Source organism: Malaclemys terrapin, chromosome 3 (assembly GCF_027887155.1).
Source record: "Malaclemys terrapin pileata isolate rMalTer1 chromosome 3, rMalTer1.hap1, whole genome shotgun sequence".
NCBI classification, from domain to species: Eukaryota; Metazoa; Chordata; order Testudines; family Emydidae; genus Malaclemys; species Malaclemys terrapin.
The window spans coordinates 209,250,387-209,266,756 of NC_071507.1; the positions used below are offsets into that span (position 1 = coordinate 209,250,387).

General features: G+C 56.0%; 1 protein-coding gene across 3 annotated transcripts; it reads left to right on the top strand.

Annotated features, from left to right (window-relative positions):
• The first annotated feature begins 8,749 nt into the window (after positions 1-8,749).
• Positions 8,750-15,429, top strand: LOC128834053 (coiled-coil domain-containing protein 166-like). 3 transcript variants are annotated; one of them, XM_054022492.1, is made up of 2 exons: positions 8,750-8,790; positions 12,263-15,429. In XM_054022492.1, the coding sequence occupies exon 2, from the start codon at positions 12,280-12,282 to the stop codon at positions 13,123-13,125; it is 846 nt and encodes a 281-aa protein (XP_053878467.1). In that variant the 5' UTR covers positions 8,750-8,790; positions 12,263-12,279; the 3' UTR covers positions 13,126-15,429. The 3 variants fall into 3 exon arrangements, with proteins under 3 accessions (XP_053878467.1, XP_053878466.1, XP_053878468.1); XM_054022491.1 differs by lacking the exon at positions 8,750-8,790 and adding an exon at positions 10,737-11,113; XM_054022493.1 differs by lacking the exon at positions 8,750-8,790 and adding an exon at positions 10,737-11,107.
• Positions 15,430-16,370: the final 941 nt, after the last annotated feature.

A 16,370-nucleotide genomic window follows, 5' to 3' on the forward strand; every position in this document is an offset into this window, starting at 1 on the left:
GAATGCATAAACAGGGAATCTCAAGTTGGAGGAGAGAGGTTATTATCCAGCCTTCTGGAATTCCCTCAGGAATCCTACATTTGTTAAAAATTCATGTCAGTGGGCCCATAACCTCCCGAGCCAGCTCTTTGAGGACTCTTGGGTGTAGATGATCCGAGCCTGCTGATTTAAAAATACTTATGTTTGGTCCCTGCATTCAGCTGGCATCAATCCAGCCTTTCCCTCTCTCTAGGATTCTCACTTACCTCAGATCTGAGGCGCCTCAGCACAGCATTCAAGATGAGAACCAGGAGCAGTATCAGGATCTCTATACAGGGGGTCATTTCCCCTGCTCAGACACTCTTACCGTTCTGACCTAGAGACACTCTTAAACCAGCAGCAAGTGCCCAGGCTACACCTGAGGGCAGGTTGCTGCTCTGGCATCTGGCAGGCGCTGATGTCGTCTCTAGGTCAGAATGGGGCTGCCCTCCTGCAATGTCCCCCTAGCCTGTGAGCTGTCAATGCTGTGCTTACATCAGGTGATAGGATGTGGCAACAGCCCAAGGGGGCTGAGCTGCTGAGCTCAGAACTAGGCAGGAGAGAGGGCATCAGATTTCCCAGGAAAACCCTGGGTCTTTTCCGAGCTTTATGACTCTCAAGCCCCCAGGCAAGGGACGTTTTTTCCCTACTTGTGAAGCAGAATCTCCCAGCCTGAAATGACAATCTAGAGTTACAAGTGCAGAAAAACTTTCACGGTATCGCCTGCCCAAGCATTCCAAAACCATGAGCTGGGCCCCACCAAAATCATGAGATTGACTTCAAAATAACGATATCTTAAAAAAAAATTAATCTGGGGAACTCTTCATTTGCCTTCTGGTGTCTGAGCCACTAGGGTGCACTCAATTTACATTTTCCAGCTTCTCTTTGCAACCATGAGGGCTTAAAATGTGCTGACAAATAAAATGAAATGAAATCAAATCAAATAAAAAGCCGAGATTCTCAGATAAATTACTTGACTCCAGCAGTGGGAGCTTTAAGAAAAGCACCCTATATCATGAGATAATAAAGAGCCCTACCTCTTATCTAACACTTTCAGTCAGTGGATCTCAAAGCACTTTACAAAGGAGGTGTAGCATTAGCCCCCTTTTAGAGATGGGAAACGGAAGCACAGAGAAGAACAGTGACTTACCCAAGGTCACCCAGCAAGACAGTAGCAGAGACAGGATTAGCACTTAAGTCTCCTGAGTTCCGTCTAGTGTTCTATCCACTAGGCCACAGTACATTTGAAGTAAGGGGTCACACAAAACTGGGCGACTGGGCAACAAAATGGCAGATGAAATTCAAGGTTGATCAATGCAAAGTAATGCACATTGGAAAACATAATCCCAACTCTACAGATAAAATCATGGGGGCTAAATTAGCTGTTACCACTCAACAAGAGCTCTTGGAGGCATTGGGGATAGTTCTCTGAAAACATCCACTCATTCAGCAGTGGCAGTCAAAAACGGAAACAGAAAGTTGGGAATCATTAGGAAAAGGATAGCTAACAAGACAGAAACTATCCTATTGCCTCTATATAAATCCAGGGTACACCCAGATCTTGAATACTGCCTGCAGATGTGGTCTCCCCATCTCAAAAAAAGATATCTTGGGATTGGAAAAGGTTCAGAAAAGGGCTACAAAAATGAGTAGGGGTATGGAACAGCTTCTGTATGAGGAGACATTAATAAGACTGGGACTATTCAGCTTGGAAAAGAGACGACTAAGGGGGATATGATTGAGGTCTATAAAATCATGACTGGTGGTGAGAAAGTAAACAAGGAAGTGTAATTTACTCCTTCTTATAACACAAGAACTAGCGGTTACCAAATGAAATTAATAGGCAGCAGGTTGAAAACAAACAAAAGAAGTATTTCTTCGCACAACGCGCAGTCAACCTGTGGAACTCCTTGCCAGAGGATGTTGTGAAGGCCAAGACTAGAACAGGGTTCAAAAAAGAACTAGATAAGTTCATGAAAGATAGGTCCATCAATGGCTATTAGCCAAGATAGGCAGGGATGCCATATTATGCCGTGAGGGTCCCTAGGCTCTGTTTGCCAGAAGCTGGGAATGGGCAATGAGGGGTGGATCACTTGATGATTCCCTGTTCTGTTCATTCCCTCTGAAACACCTGTTATTGGCCACGGTGGGAATACACGATAGTGGGCTAGCTGGACCATTGGTCTGACTCAGTATGGTCATTCTTATGTTACAGCTGTTCAGTCTCCGTGATACCTGTGATGTCATAATCCTGCTCAGGTCTCCAGTCTTCCATGGAGTCTGGATGGAAAGACAGGGTAGATGTCACATGCTGAGCTGGGCCTGTAAGAGCAACCTGTGTTCAGGCAGAGAGGGGCTCCTGGGAGAGCAGAGTCAGTGCTCCGTTAAAGAGCCGGAGACCAGGGCCTGGCCTGAGTGTAACCCACCCAACTTGGATTCCACCCGTGCCCGTAATAATTCCATTTTACTGCAGGGCCGGGGAGCAGGGTCAGTCTGTTCTGACAGTGAAACTCCCAGCTGTGGAGAACACCACAAACCTGCCAGTTGGGACAGGTGGGGATGCCAGTACCCTGAGCTGCTCCGGTTTGGAGGAAAGACACCACAGTGTAGTAAAGCTGCTCAAACGAAACAAAAAACTCCTTCCGTTGCTAAGAAGACAATTTGTGGGTTAACTAAGACGCCTCATAAATCTAAACATGCTCTTAGCATTACAGCAATACAGCCCATACCGGTCAAAGAAAAATAACAGGATCCAACACAGAGATTTCTTCAGTACTGACAGGTACACGGGCCACTAATCCCATGCATTGAAAGCATGCGCTGCTTATTTGGCATTTATGTCCTCACACCCTCCTGAGCTGACCAGGCAGCAAGCACCTTGTTCTTTGAATAGGCCAGGATCCTTCTCCTGGCAGTTATCTGCTCACTGCAGGTAGGCAAAGCAGGCCTGCGAACACCAGCCCTCAGGGCAGAGATCTTCACCGCCCCTCCCATACGCTGTCTCCCTCTGGGGCTGGCTGAACTGGTGGAACAGGTTGGCACCCCCTTTTCTTTAAATTTGGGAGTGGAATTGGCCTTTCACCCTTGGAGATGCCCTACTGAGCATGTGTGACCCAAAGCAGCCCTCTAGTCACACCCTACATGCTATGGTCATCATCTTTGTACGAAATATGCCTTGTGAGGTACCATTTGAAAACTAACAACCCTCTGGTCAATAAGATCATGATGCAACTTTACATAGAGAGTTATGAGTTCCCCCTGTACGACATTCCTTGTGAAAACCCCACAGCCCCTCCTAGGTAACGTTGTTGAAGAGGTCTGTCCTAAACAAAGGAATGGGGTTTCTATAAGCAGCAAACAGGGTCCTCAAGACAGCTGGGGAAGGAGATGGTAGTGAACAGAGCGATTTACATTTCAGCAAACACAAGTGGGGGGGAAAAGAAGCGCACGTGTAATGTTGACAGACAGGATCAAACCTGGGACCTCTGGAACTTAGTGCATGAGTCTTACGCATGAGCTAAAAGCCAACGGGCTCGTAGCTAAGGCTGCAGAGACTCATTTTAGCTCTCTCTCATGAAGTGGTCTTGGTGCCACTAGATGGGACAGGACACCACCCCCAGGAGGTGTGTGGGTTACACACGGAGCCTTCCTCACAGCTTGGATACACTTTGCTTTGAGGGGTCTCCTTTAGAACAGTGACTCTCAACCTTTTCAGTCTCCGGTGCCCCTTTCAGGAGTCTGATTTGTCTTGTGTACCCCCACGTTTCACCTCACTTAGAAACTACTTGTTTACAAAATCAGACATAAAATACAGATGTCACAGCACACTCTGACTGAAAAATTGCTGACTTTCTCCTTCCGTCTGTAGGAAATTTTAGTTTGTACTTATTTCACTAGTACTTTTTATGTAGCCTGCTGTAAAACTAGGCAAATATCTACAGGAATTTATGTACTCCCTAGAAGACCTCTGTGTACCCCGTACCCCTGGTTGACAACCGCTGCTTTAGAAGAACCCACTTCCAAGACTTAACGGACTATAAAAGAAAGGGGCAGAGAGCCCACCTTCTCTCTTTCACCTAAGAAAACAAAAACACCAGCACCTTTGGGCCCCTGGAAGAGAGCCTGACCAAGGGGAGAGCCAGTCACCATTTAGCTGGGAGACTGTGGATGAGAGAAACCATCTTGAACAGAGCCTGTGTCTTGCTAGATGAAGTTTTAGACCTTTACAAGTGTATTTTGTTTTGTTTACTAGTAACTCTTTCTAGCTGCATTCCTTATACTTGAATTCAAGGAATTCTTTGTATGGTTTGTTAATAGACTCATTTCAGTTTGACCATCAACTCAGTGCTGCGTTTCAAGGGAAGGGTCTAGTTACCTAGGGTTACCATATTTTGTGCCTCCTAATGGAGGACACTCCCGGGGGCCCCGGCCCCGGCCCCGCCCCCAACCCCGCCCACGCCCACGCCCCAACTCCGCCCCCTCCCAAAGTCTCCGCCCCCTCCCCTGCTTGAAGCCTGAAGCAGGTAAGGGGGAGTGTGGGGGGGAGGAGGCGCGGCCCAGGCTGGCCCCCGGCGGCTCCAGCCTGGGTCGGCTCGGGCCCTGGCCGACCACCCCCGGCTCCCAGCCCCCCGGGCCGGCTCCTGGCTCCCAGCCCCCCGACCCCGGCCCGGCTCCCAGCGCCGCGGGCCGGCTCCCAGCTCCCCGACCCCGGCCCGGCTCCCAGCCCCGTGGGCCGGCTCCCGGCTCTCGGCTCCCCGACCCCGGCCCGGCTCCCGGCTCCCCGACCCCGGGCCGGCTCCCAGCCCCGCGGGCCGGCTCCCCAACCGCGGGCCGGCTCCCGGCTTCCAGCGCCGCGGGCCGGCTCCCGGCTCCCCGACCCCGGCCCGGCTCCCCGCCCCGCGGGCCGGCGGCTCCCGGCTCCCAGCCCCGCGGGCCTGGCCCGGCTCCCAGCCCCGCGGGCCGGCTCCCGGCTCCCGGCTCCCCGACCCCGGCCCGGCTCCCAGCTCCCCGGCCCGGCTCCCAGCCCTGCGGGCCGGCTCCCCGACCGCGGGCCGGCTCCCGGCTTCCAGCGCCGCGGGCCGGCTCCCGGCTCCCCGACCCCGGCCCGGCTCCCCGCCCCACGGGCCGGCGGCTCCCGGCTCCCAGCCCCGCGGGCCCGGCTCCCCGACCCCGGCCCGGCTCTCAGCCCCGCGGGCTGGCTCCCAGCTCCCAGCCCCACGGGCCGGCTCCCGGCCCCGCGGGCCCGGCCCGGCACCATGCCCCCGGCCCCGCACAAAGAGGCCCCGTCCGAGCCTCCCGATTTTCCTGGACATGCCCGGCTTTTGGGGATTTCCCCCCGGACGGGGATTTGAGCCGCCAAAAGCCGGACATGTCCAGGAAAATCCGGACGTATGGTAACCCTAAGTTACCCCCAGTTCAGTTAATAAGCTGTGAAGGGCTTTGGTGTCTTTAAAGGAACAAACCAACCATATGATTTCTCTGGACTGTCCTCGGGTTGAGGAAAATCCAGGACTGGGCGTGTGTTGGGGTCACCCTGCATGTAGTAACCAGGCCGCCTGGCACACACACACTCAGGGGCTGGTAGGTTGGTTGTGAGTGGCCCAGGTTGGGAGCTACAACAGCAAAGCGTTGTGAGGTACCCACGGTTACCAGGAAGATGGTGACAGCCCCTCGCTGGTCTGGATTTGTACCCCAAACCAGAAAGACCCTGACAGCATGTCCCAAGGGTTTGTGAACATTTCCCCCTCCCCCCCGCCATTAGTCCCAGACTAGCTGGAGCCAGTAGCCAGCTGCTTCACTCCTCTGGCCAAAAGAACAAACCAGACTACACTCCTGTTGAAAGGAACAGTGACAGAAGCATGGGTTACACACACACACATGGGAAGAGGACCTGGAAAGGGAAGCCAGAGCAGGCTGGGGTTTGGGACAGGCAGACCAATTGTTTAGGATCCCAAGGCCTGTAGTAGAGGGTGGGTGGGTGTTCCCCCATGCTGTCCCATAAACAAGGGCAACCCTGGAGCCCAGGAGGGCTGGATGCTGGAGCCAACTGAGAGTCTGAAGCCAGCTGGGGAACAGGACAGACCCTCAGAGGAAGGGCTAGGCTGGAAGATGGGGTTTGGCATTTTCCTTTGGACTCTGATTGACTCCGACTGGGGTGAACTCTGTGACTTGGCTAAGTCACCCCAGTGCAGCAGTGCTCCTGCATGAGAACCCCACAGCCGCTTGCCAACCTGTGGATAACTGCTGAGAGGGGAAACTGAGGCAGAGGCTGGGCCTGCTGCCAGACTGGGTAGATTCCTACGACTGGAGGCAAGACCTGAATTTCTAATGTAAACACCATTAACAAGCAGAACCACCCCCACCCCCAACACACCCATTTTCCAGCTTTCCCTTATTGGAATCTATTCGTGGGTAGTCCTATTTGTAGTGTTCCCCATAGTGAATCTTCCCCCAGTTGTATCTATCCCTTAATAAATCTTCTTTCTGTTTAAGGTTAGATTCTTTCTATCCTTTTTTCAGAGTAGCAGCTGTGTTTGTCTGTATCCGCAAAAAACAACAACAAAAAACCCACAGGAGTACTTGTGGCACCTGAGAGACTAACAAATTGATTTGAGCATAAGCTTTCGTGGGCTACAGCCCACTTCTTCGGATGCATAGAATGGAACATAATATTGAGGAGCTATATATATACACATACAGAGACAGGTGGGAGTTGTCTTACCAACTCTGAGAGGCCAATTAAGTAAGAGAAAAAAAAACCTTTTGAAGTGATAATCAAGATAGCCCAGTTTTTTCTCTTACTTAATTGGCCTCTCAGAGTTGGTAAGACAACTCCCACCTGTCTCTGTATGTGTATATATATAGCTCCTCAATATTATGTTCCATTCTATGCATCCGAAGAAGTGGGCTGTAGCCCACGAAAGCTTATGCTCAAATCAATTTGTTAGTCTCTCAGGTGCCACAAGTATTCCTGGTTTTTCTATCCTACTTGTTGCTTGGAGGTAATGAATTATTCATTTGATCTTATAATAAATATTTTAACTTGTAATATACCTGTAAATGCCAATTAGAGGCTGCTCTGCATTTTAATCTGAGCAAAACAAGTCTGTATTTGCATGCTCTTTTCAGACATTTTGTTCTTTGTGATTTTGCTGAATTTAAAGTGTTCATGAAAATTGGAGGATTCAAGAACAGAGCCTCTTCTTACTGGATCACTATATATGGAGTGATCCCAGCAGGGACAAAATGCCCCAGGTATGTCTTATATTAGGTAGCAGCAAGTGTTCTATCAGCACTAGCTGGGGTGGTCAGGGCAGTAAGGAACAACCAATGAATGGAGCCACGAGCTCGGTCTGCGGCCCTGTCTCTCTCTGTCGATGTGTCCTGCCAGCCCAATGGGGCCTGGTCAGAACAGGGGGCCTCTGGCCACCCTCCCTCCCTTCCATCCATGGGGCTGTGTCCAGGCAAGCTCTGCTGAGAGTGTAGGATGGCTGCAGAGGGGTTGGGGCAGGGGGTGTTCTCCTACCATCCTGCTTCTCCTGGAGAAACTGTGCTGGGTCGCCATGGCCATCCGGATGACCAGGACCAGAAGGACGCAGGTGTACAACACCCAGGAGCTGTCCCAGCAGGCCCAGAACCAGCTCTGCGTGATCCCCATCCTCGTGCTGGGGAGGACGGTCTGGACACTGGGCTCCCTGCTGGTGCAGCCACTGGATCTCTCCCGAGAGGCTGTTTGTTCCAGTGACGCATCATAAAGGGCCAGGACCAGGCGGGTCCTGACATCACAAAGGGACTGCACGCATCAGAGGTGAGCAAGATCCTCAGCTCCCTCCAGCCCCTCCCCCGTGTTAGGGGGCTTATGTTTTTACCCTTTTACTTTCCTGGTTCTTCTCGCATGAACAGAGCAACAATACCCCAAGTTCAAAGGCGCAAACAATTTGATGTTTATTGGGGTAAACTTTTCGCAAGCTGAATTTTAGTTGCCGTTCTATTTTCCGGTACCATGGTAGCTGTTACACAGGTGCTGGCCTCCTCGTTGAGCATTTTGCATTTTCGTACACATTTTCCACCCCTGTCAGCCTTTTGAAGCCATGCCCCACCCACGTCATGCTAGCAACAAGACAAACACCACAGACAAACAACGCAAAACATAGATTCATAGTATTCTGGGTTATTCTTTCGCTGGCACCAGCATGCTTGTAGAGTGTCTGAAAAACAAAAGAAACAATTTTTACTCCCTTTGGTGGGGACAGATTATTGCTTAATAATAATACCAATTGCTTTTACAATTTTCCTTGCTAATTGCAGGAAAAACATAAGAATTACCTTTAGGCTGTTCTTATTTTGTTTTATAGTCAGGCTAGTGAATTACCCCACTCACTGGTCATTTATGAAATTTATGAGGTGGCGTGCCTCAGTTTCCCCTCTTGTACAACAGACCAGGTTTGCATAGTTTTTTTTGCTGTACCAAGCTTTACGTTTATTTTCAGGTAATAGCTGAGAGACAGCTTTAGATTTTGGCTTTTACACCCCCCCGACCCACCCACACACAGCCCTTAGGGTTAACCTGTCCCCAGGGCCGGCTTTAGGCTGATTCAGCCGATTCGGCTGAATTGGGCCCCGCGCCAAGAGGGCCCCGCGCTGCAGCTGTCCGCCCCGCCCCCAGCTCACTTCCCCCTCCTCCCCTCCACGCCCCGCCCCCTCCCCTGCTTCCCGCGAATCAGAGATTCGCGGGAAGTCTGAGAGGAAGCAGGGGCGGGCCAGCAGCATGAGGTAAGCTGGGGTAGGGGTGGTGGGGGCGGGAGAAGGGCTCCAGGGAGGCGCGGCCCGTTCCCGCAGGCCCCAGCGGCTCTGGCCCGGCTTGGCTCCAGCCCGGCCCCCGGGGCCCGGCTCCGGCCCGGTCCCTGCGGCTCGGGTCCCCCCCCCGCCCGGCGCGGCTTCCGCGGCGTGGCTCGGGTCGGGTCCCCCCCGCGGCGCGGCGTGGCTCGGGTCCCCCCGTCCCCCCCAGCGTGGCGTGGCTCGGGTCCCCCCCGTCCCCCCCGGCGCGGCGCGGCTCGGGTCCCCCCGTTCCCGTTCCCAACCCGCGGCTCGGGTCCACCCCGTCCCCCCCGGCGCGGCTCGGGTCCCCCCGTTCCCCCCAGCGTGGCGTGGCTCGGGTCCACCCCGTCCCCCCCGGCGCGGCTCGGGTCCCCCCATCCCCCCGCGGCGCAGCTCAGGTCCCCCCCGTCCCCCCGCGGCGCGGCTCGGGTCCCCCCCGTCCCCCCATCCCCCCGCGGCGCGGCTCGGGTCCCCCCGTCCCCCCCCCCCGCAGCTCGGGTCGTCCCCACGGCGCGGCTCGGGTTCCCCCGTCCCCCCGCGGCGCGGCTAGCTGCCCCATGGGGCGGGCCGGCCGGCGGGGGGGCGCCAGCCATGGGGGCGGAAGGGGCGGGGCGGGGCTAGCTGCCCCATGGGGCGGGCCGGCCGGCGGGGGGGCGCCAGCCATGGGGGCGGAAGGGGCGGGGCGGGGCTAGCTGCCCCATGGGGCGGGCCGGCCGGCGGGGGGGCGCCAGCCATGGGGGCGGAAGGGGCGGGGAGGGGCTAGCTGCCCCATGGGGCGGGCCGGCGGGGGGGGCTCCAGCCATGGGGGCGGAAGGGGCGGGGCTAGCTGCCCCATGGAGCGGGCCGGCCGGCGGGGGAACCCCAGCCATGGGGGCGGAAGGGGCGGGGCTAGCTGCCCCATGGGGCGGGCGGGCCGGCGGGGGGGCGCCAGCCATGGGGGCGGAAGGGGCGGGGCGGGGCTAGCTGCCCCATGGGGCGGGCGGGCCGGCGGGGGGGCGCCAGCCATGGGGGCGGAAGGGGCGGGGCTAGCTGCCCCATGGGGCCGGCGGGGGGGGCGCCAGCCATGGGGGCGGAAGGGGCGGGGCTAGCTGCCCCATGGGGCCGGCGGGGGGGCCCCAGCCATGGGGTCGGAAGGGGCGGGGCGGGGCTAGCTGCCCCATGGGGCGGGCTGGCGGGGGGGCCTCCAGCCATGGGGGCGGAAGGGGCGGGGCTAGCTGCCCCATGGGGGCGGAAGGGGCGGGGCGGGGCTAGCTGCCCCATGGGGCGGGCCGGCCGGCGGGGGGGGCGCCAGCCATGGGGTCGGAAGGGGCGGGGCGGGGCTAGCTGCCCCATGGGGCGGGCTGGCGGGGGGGCCTCCAGCCATGGGGGCGGAAGGGGCGGGGCTAGCTGCCCCATGGGGCCGGCGGGGGGGGCCCCAGCCATGGGGGCGGAAGGGGCGGGGCGGGGCTAGCTGCCCCATGGGGCGGGCTGGCGGGGGGGCCTCCAGCCATGGGGGCGGAAGGGGCGGGGCTAGCTGCCCCATGGGGCCGGCGGGGGGGCCCCAGCCATGGGGGCGGAAGGGGCGGGGCGGGGCTAGCTGCCCCATGGGGCGGGCCGGCCGGCGGGGGGGCGCCGGCCATGGGGGCGGAAGGGGCGGGGCTAGTTGCCCCATGGGGCCGGCGGGGGGGCGCCGGCCATGGGGGCGGAAGGGGCGGGGCTAGCTGCCCCATGGGGCGGGCCGGCCGGCGGGGGGGCGCCAGCCATGGGGGCGGAAGGGGCGGGGCGGGGCTAGCTGCCCCATGGGGCGGGCCGGCGGGGGGGCGCCGGCCATGGGGGCGGAAGGGGCGGGGCTAGCTGCCCCATGGGGCCGGCGGGGGGGCGCCGGCCATGGGGGCGGAAGGGGCGGGGCGGGGCTAGCTGCCCCATGGGGCGGGCCGCCTAGCCCCAGGCCGCGCCCGGCACCGGCGGTTCAGGCAGCTGCGGACTCTCGGCGCGGGCGGTCCCAGCCGGGGTCCCGCTGCGGGGCGGGGCCGTCACGTGTCCCGGCGCTGGGGGGGGGCAACAAGCGGCCTGACCCCCCCCCCGTGCGGGAGTGCAGGGCAGCCCCGCCCCCACGCTGCGGGGCGGGGCCGTGGGGGAGGCCGGGCCTCATGAATATTCCGGCTCTTAAGTGGCGGGCGGAGCCAGGGCAGCCCAGTCCCCGCCCCCGGTGCGCGCTTGGCCACGGGCCCCGCTCCGGGCGGGGGGCGGAGCCGCCCCGTCTCCAGGCAACGGGGAAGCGGCGCGGGACCAGGTCCGGGTGAGGGGCCCAAAACCGCAGCACTTTACGGGGGGGCCACAGGGTGAGGGGATCCGGGGCTGGTACCAGTGGGGGGGCCGGGGGGACACGAGTGGGGGGAGACAGGGGTCTGGCGTGGGGGGGGGGGACCTGGCCTGGGGTAAGCGATGGTGGGTGGTATGAGGTGGGGGGAGACAGGGCTCTGGCATGGGGGGAGGGGAGCTGTGGGGGGGGACCTGGCCTGGGGTAAGCGATGGTGGGTGGTATGAGGTGGGGGGAGACAGGGCTCTGGCATGGGGGGAGGGGAGCTGTGGGGGGGAGAACCTGGCCTCGGGTAAGCGATGCTGGGTGATTGAGGTGGGCGGAGACAGGGCTCTGGCATGGGGGGGGCTGGGGGGGGGGACCTGGCCTGGGGTAAGCGATGCTGGGTGGTAACTGGTGGGGGGAGACAGGGCTCTGGCATGGGGGGAGGGGAGCTGTGGGGGGGGGGCCTGGCCTCGGGTAAGCGATGCTGGGTGGTAACTGGTGGGGGGAGACAGGGCTCTGGCATGGGGGGAGGGGAGCTGTGGGGGGGAGAACCTGGCCTCGGGTAAGCGATGCTGGGTGATTGAGGTGGGCGGAGACAGGGCTCTGGCATGGGGGGAGGGAAGTGGTAGCAGACTGGCATGAGGTGAGAGGAGCTGGGGTGGGGGGTACAGAGTGAAGGGGAGTAGGGGGCACAGGGAGGCTGGACTAGAAAGCCCTGTCCTGGGGCGAGGGGTACAAGGTTGAGGGGCTTTCCTTGTCACAGTGTTTGGCTTTCTAGCACAGGGGACGTGCCTGTCCGAGGGAAGCTGTGACCCCAACTCTGCACATGCAGAAAATGCCTTCTCTCGATCCCCTCTGCTCCCGTGGTGTGGAAAGGGGCATGGGGCACTTAATACTCACAGCTTATGGGATTTTCAGCTGAAACAGGAGGCTTCAGGAGGCACCCCTGTTATTCTGGCCACCACCCCTGTTTCTTTGCGGTCACCACTCCTGTTCTCAAATCACCCAGCTATTTTACAAGCGCTGGGGGGTGAAGTCTCCCCCCTCCGCTCCCCTGGTCTGTGAGCTGCTCTTGCTGCTCCCTGGGGAGAGGTGTGTGGAAGCTGTTGAGCTGTCTCTTTTACTATAGCGTTTTCCATTCAGTCTCTCGAGGCCTCACGATGCCCCCCAGGCGAAGGCAGAAACTGCAGCAAGAGCAGAAGGGGCAGCCAGGTGTGGCTGCACCCCTGGAGGGAGCTGCTGAGGGGGCTGTAGCCAGCAGGGAAGAGGTGCTGCTGCAGCAGGAGTATAGCCGCCTTTGCAAGGAGCTGGAGGACATGAAGGGGGCACGTGTTCAGCTTCGGGAGGAGAACGAGTTCCTGCAGCAAGAGGCCCAGCGTCTCCGTGCTGAGAGCCAGGAATTCATGTGCTATGTGGCCAAGCGGGCCCAGCGGCGCCAGGATGCCATCATCTCCCTGAATGATCAGAACAAGCAGGCCCTAGAGGAGATCCGCAGGGAGCAGCAGGAACTGCTCACCCTCTACCAGAGGAAGGAGGCAGCTCTGCGGGAACAACTGTTGCACAAAGAGGGTGAACTTCTCCGCCTCAGCAAGGAGGTTGAGGGCCTGCGGGAGATCCAGGCACTGCAGCAGGAGCAGGCTGCCCACATCAGGGAGCTGCAGGAAGAGCTGGTGGCCACCAGGCAGCAGCACACTCAGCACCTGCAGGAGACCAAAAGCCATTTCCTGCATGAAAAGGCTGCCTTTGAGCAGAGGTCCCAGCAGCAGGTGCTCTGCCTGCTGCAGCAGGCACAGGAAGTGGTTGCACGGTGCATGCAGGAGCATAGCCACCAGGTGAAATGTGAGAACCAGGAGCTGCGGCAGGAGCTGCACCAGCTCATCCAGCGATCACGCACACTGCATTTACACAAGCGCCGGTTAGAGGAGCAGGCACAGCAGCTGCTGCGAGAGCGTTGCTACATGCAAGACATGGCTCGCCTGTACCACACCCACCAGGGCAAGAAGTAGGCCCCAGCTGTGACCCCAGGAACGAGCTCACAGAGAGGTGGCCACTACTCACTGCCATGACCTGCTTTTGGTATTAGAATTATTTAGCTCAGGGGTTCTCAAACTGGGGGTCAGGACCCCTCAGGAGGTCACGAGGGTATTACATGGGGGGTCACAAGCTGTCAGTCTCTACCCCAAACCCCACTTTGGCTCCAGCATTTATAATGGTGTTAAACATATAAAAAAGTGTTTTTAATTCATAAAGGGGGTCGCACTCAGAGGCTTCCTATCTGAAAAGGGTCACCAGTACAAAAGTTTGCAAACCACTGATTTAGGTCCACATTCTTCAGTAACAGCTTTGTTAATAATCTGAGAGGGAAATGAAATTCCCAGAGGATACTGAACTGGGAGGAGCTATAACTGGGGAGGTGGGATAGCTCAGTGGTTTGAGCATTGGCCTGCTAAACTCAGGGTTGTGAGTTCAATCCTTGAGGGGGCCATTTAGGGAACTGGGGTAAAAATCTGTCTGGGGATTGGTCCTGCTTTGAACAGGGGGTTGGACTAGATGACCTTCTGAGGTCCCTTCCAACCCTGATATTCTATGAACTTCCAACAAAAAAAGATCTGATCCAAAAGGCTTTAGTGAGACATTGGCAGGGAACAATTTATCCAGCTATCACACACGGTCTTATATGGGCACCATTGCTGAAGTATCTGAGTGCCTCACAAACATTAACCTATTTATCCACAAAGCAGCACTGTGAGGTAGGGTGATGCCATTGTTGGATGTTTTTCTAAAAGATCTGCTCTAGGGGATGTTTTCTGGCTTGTGTTATACGGAGGTCAGAGTAAATGATCACAGTGGTCCCTTCTGGCCTTGGAATGTGTGAATCTATGAATCTGTTATCCTCATTTTAGAGCCTGTGGCAGAGCATGGAATTAATCCAGGTCTTCTGAGTCCCAGGCTAGCATTCTAACCCCCGTGCTATCCCTCTGCACAGAGACTGATCCTGGGCCAGCTCTTGTGCGACCCTGCTGAGTCTTGTGATCTTTAGAGAGAGAGAAGTCTTTTATTGGAGCAACTTCTCTTGGTGAGAAAGACAAGCTTTTGAGCCACACCGAGCTCTTCTTCAGATTATCCCCCTCCCCCCCCGCCAGCAACGTGCCCCTGAAGTTCCATCTCCCCAGCCAGGACCATGTCCCCAATGTATATCTGCAAGAAGAAGAGCTCTGTGAAGCTCGAAATCTTGTCTCTCTCACCAACAGAAATTGGTCCAATAAAAGATATTATCTCATCCACCTTGTCTCTCTCGTATCCTGGGACCAGCACAGCTACAATTACACTCTTGTGATCTTTGGTATTTCTGGAATCCTGTGATTAAAAAAAAGAAAACTCAGATTTTCTCCTAAATAACGTGTTTTTTTCCTCATACCAGAAGAACAAGGGGACATTCAGTGAAATAAAAAGGTGGAAAAATCAGAACTAACGAAAGGAAATACTTTTTCACTCAATGTGTAATTAGACTGTGGAACTCACTGCCACAGGAAGTCATTGTGTAAGGAGAAGGCCTTTTCCTGTAGCCATATTACAAGGCCTAAAGCCTAAGTTTTTGTCTGTAGCTATATTAGAAGAGCAGCAGCCATTAGCTAAGAAGCAGGAAGTCACATCCCATCTAAATGACATGAAAACACTGTAATATCCGGCTGTGAAGAAGGAGATCCTGTCCCAGTAACACCACTATCGCCAGATAAAGAAACAGAGCTTAAGATGGTTAAAGAACACTTAGTTTGCTAGCGTCTGTCTGGCAAGAAGTCACTTATCAATAGTCGTGGTTGTGAAATCCTCACTTCTTTATTGTTTTGTCAGTATGGTCCCCTCTTCCCTATTGTTTGTCTGATGTATGATCTCTGTCTGGTTCTTTGATTGTTTCTGTCGGTTACATAATTAATTTTGCTAGGTGTAAATTAATTAAGGTGGTGGGGTAGAATTGGCTAGAGAATTTTGTTACAATATGTTAGGATTGGTTAGTAACATTTTAGTAAAATGATTGGTTAAGGTATAGCTAAGCAGGACTCAGGTTTCACTATATAAATTGGGGTCCAAAAAGAAGTTTTGGGAACCAACTCCAGGACTCAGCCCCATCAGAGCTGCCAGACCGCAACACTCTGCCAGTGACACCATGTAGAAACTGGAATCCCCCAGATGACCTGATCCTGACTGGCCCTCAAGAAAAGTTCATCTGTCTTATTGGGACTGGTGAACATTGTATGTGTAGTGTGTGCATTCTGTTTTTGGTGATTGTTAATAAATAGAGGATAAGGATATTACTGTGTAAGGCTCTTTCACTGGTAAAAGGTCCTGCAAACCCGCAGAAAATTGACAGGGTTACGCCTGAGGCCTAGGAACAGGGTAAGTGTGGGTTCTCCTTGAGGGTGTGAGTAACAGAGAATTTTATGCAGGTAACATAAAGGGATTCAAAAAGGGATTGGACATTTAGATAGATGAATATCCAGAGTTATATTTAATGGTAACAAAAATTTAGAGGAGATGATAATTACTGTAGAATTCTGTCCTTGAAGGAGAGTAAGGGGACCCTGACCAGCACATCCCAGTCTTCCTTGGGGAAGAAAGGCATTAATTTATTGTTGCTTCTAGCAGTAGAAACAGGGTCATGGATTCCTGCAGTCTCTTAGGGAGTCCCCATTTCTGATGCAGCAATTTTTCTCTCAGATGGAATTCAAAGTATTTTTTTGTGTCATCTGTAACAAGACTTTCTTCATCCTCAGCTCCTGGAATTTGCAGGGAGGCTGCAGGGTTGGTGCTGGGGGTCATGGGCACTTGGGAGGGACTCTGCAAACCCAATTTAATCTGAAGATTTTTATTCCCCAGCATGTCTCTATTGAGAGCCTGGGGAGTCTCAGCAAGAGGAACTCCAGCTGGTCTGGGTTGCAACTGGGATTCCAGAGAGAGCTGTGTAAGAGCCATCTTTGGCCTAGCCTCTTGATTCTCACCCTCCAGTGAGACTAACTGCCCTGGCAGGAACAGGGCCCTAGAGGGCTCAGCTGCATCACTCTCAGTTACTGACCTACTAGAGCCAGCTAGTCCAAGAAATTTCTGTCCTTCCTGGAGAAAGTTAGATTTTGGAACCTCCTCTCCACTGGCATGTGAAAGCAGCTGTGAGTGTGACTGTTCTGGAGGATTGATGGCCCTTAAGAGTCCCTGGGAAAATCCCCCTTGGCACCTATGGGGTAATGTTTGAGACCCA

Excerpts from the sequence above, each read along its gene's own strand:
- LOC128834053 (XM_054022492.1), top strand. The coding sequence starts at position 12,280 with ATGCCCCCCAGGCGAAGGCAGAAACTGCAGCAAGAGCAGAAGGGGCAG.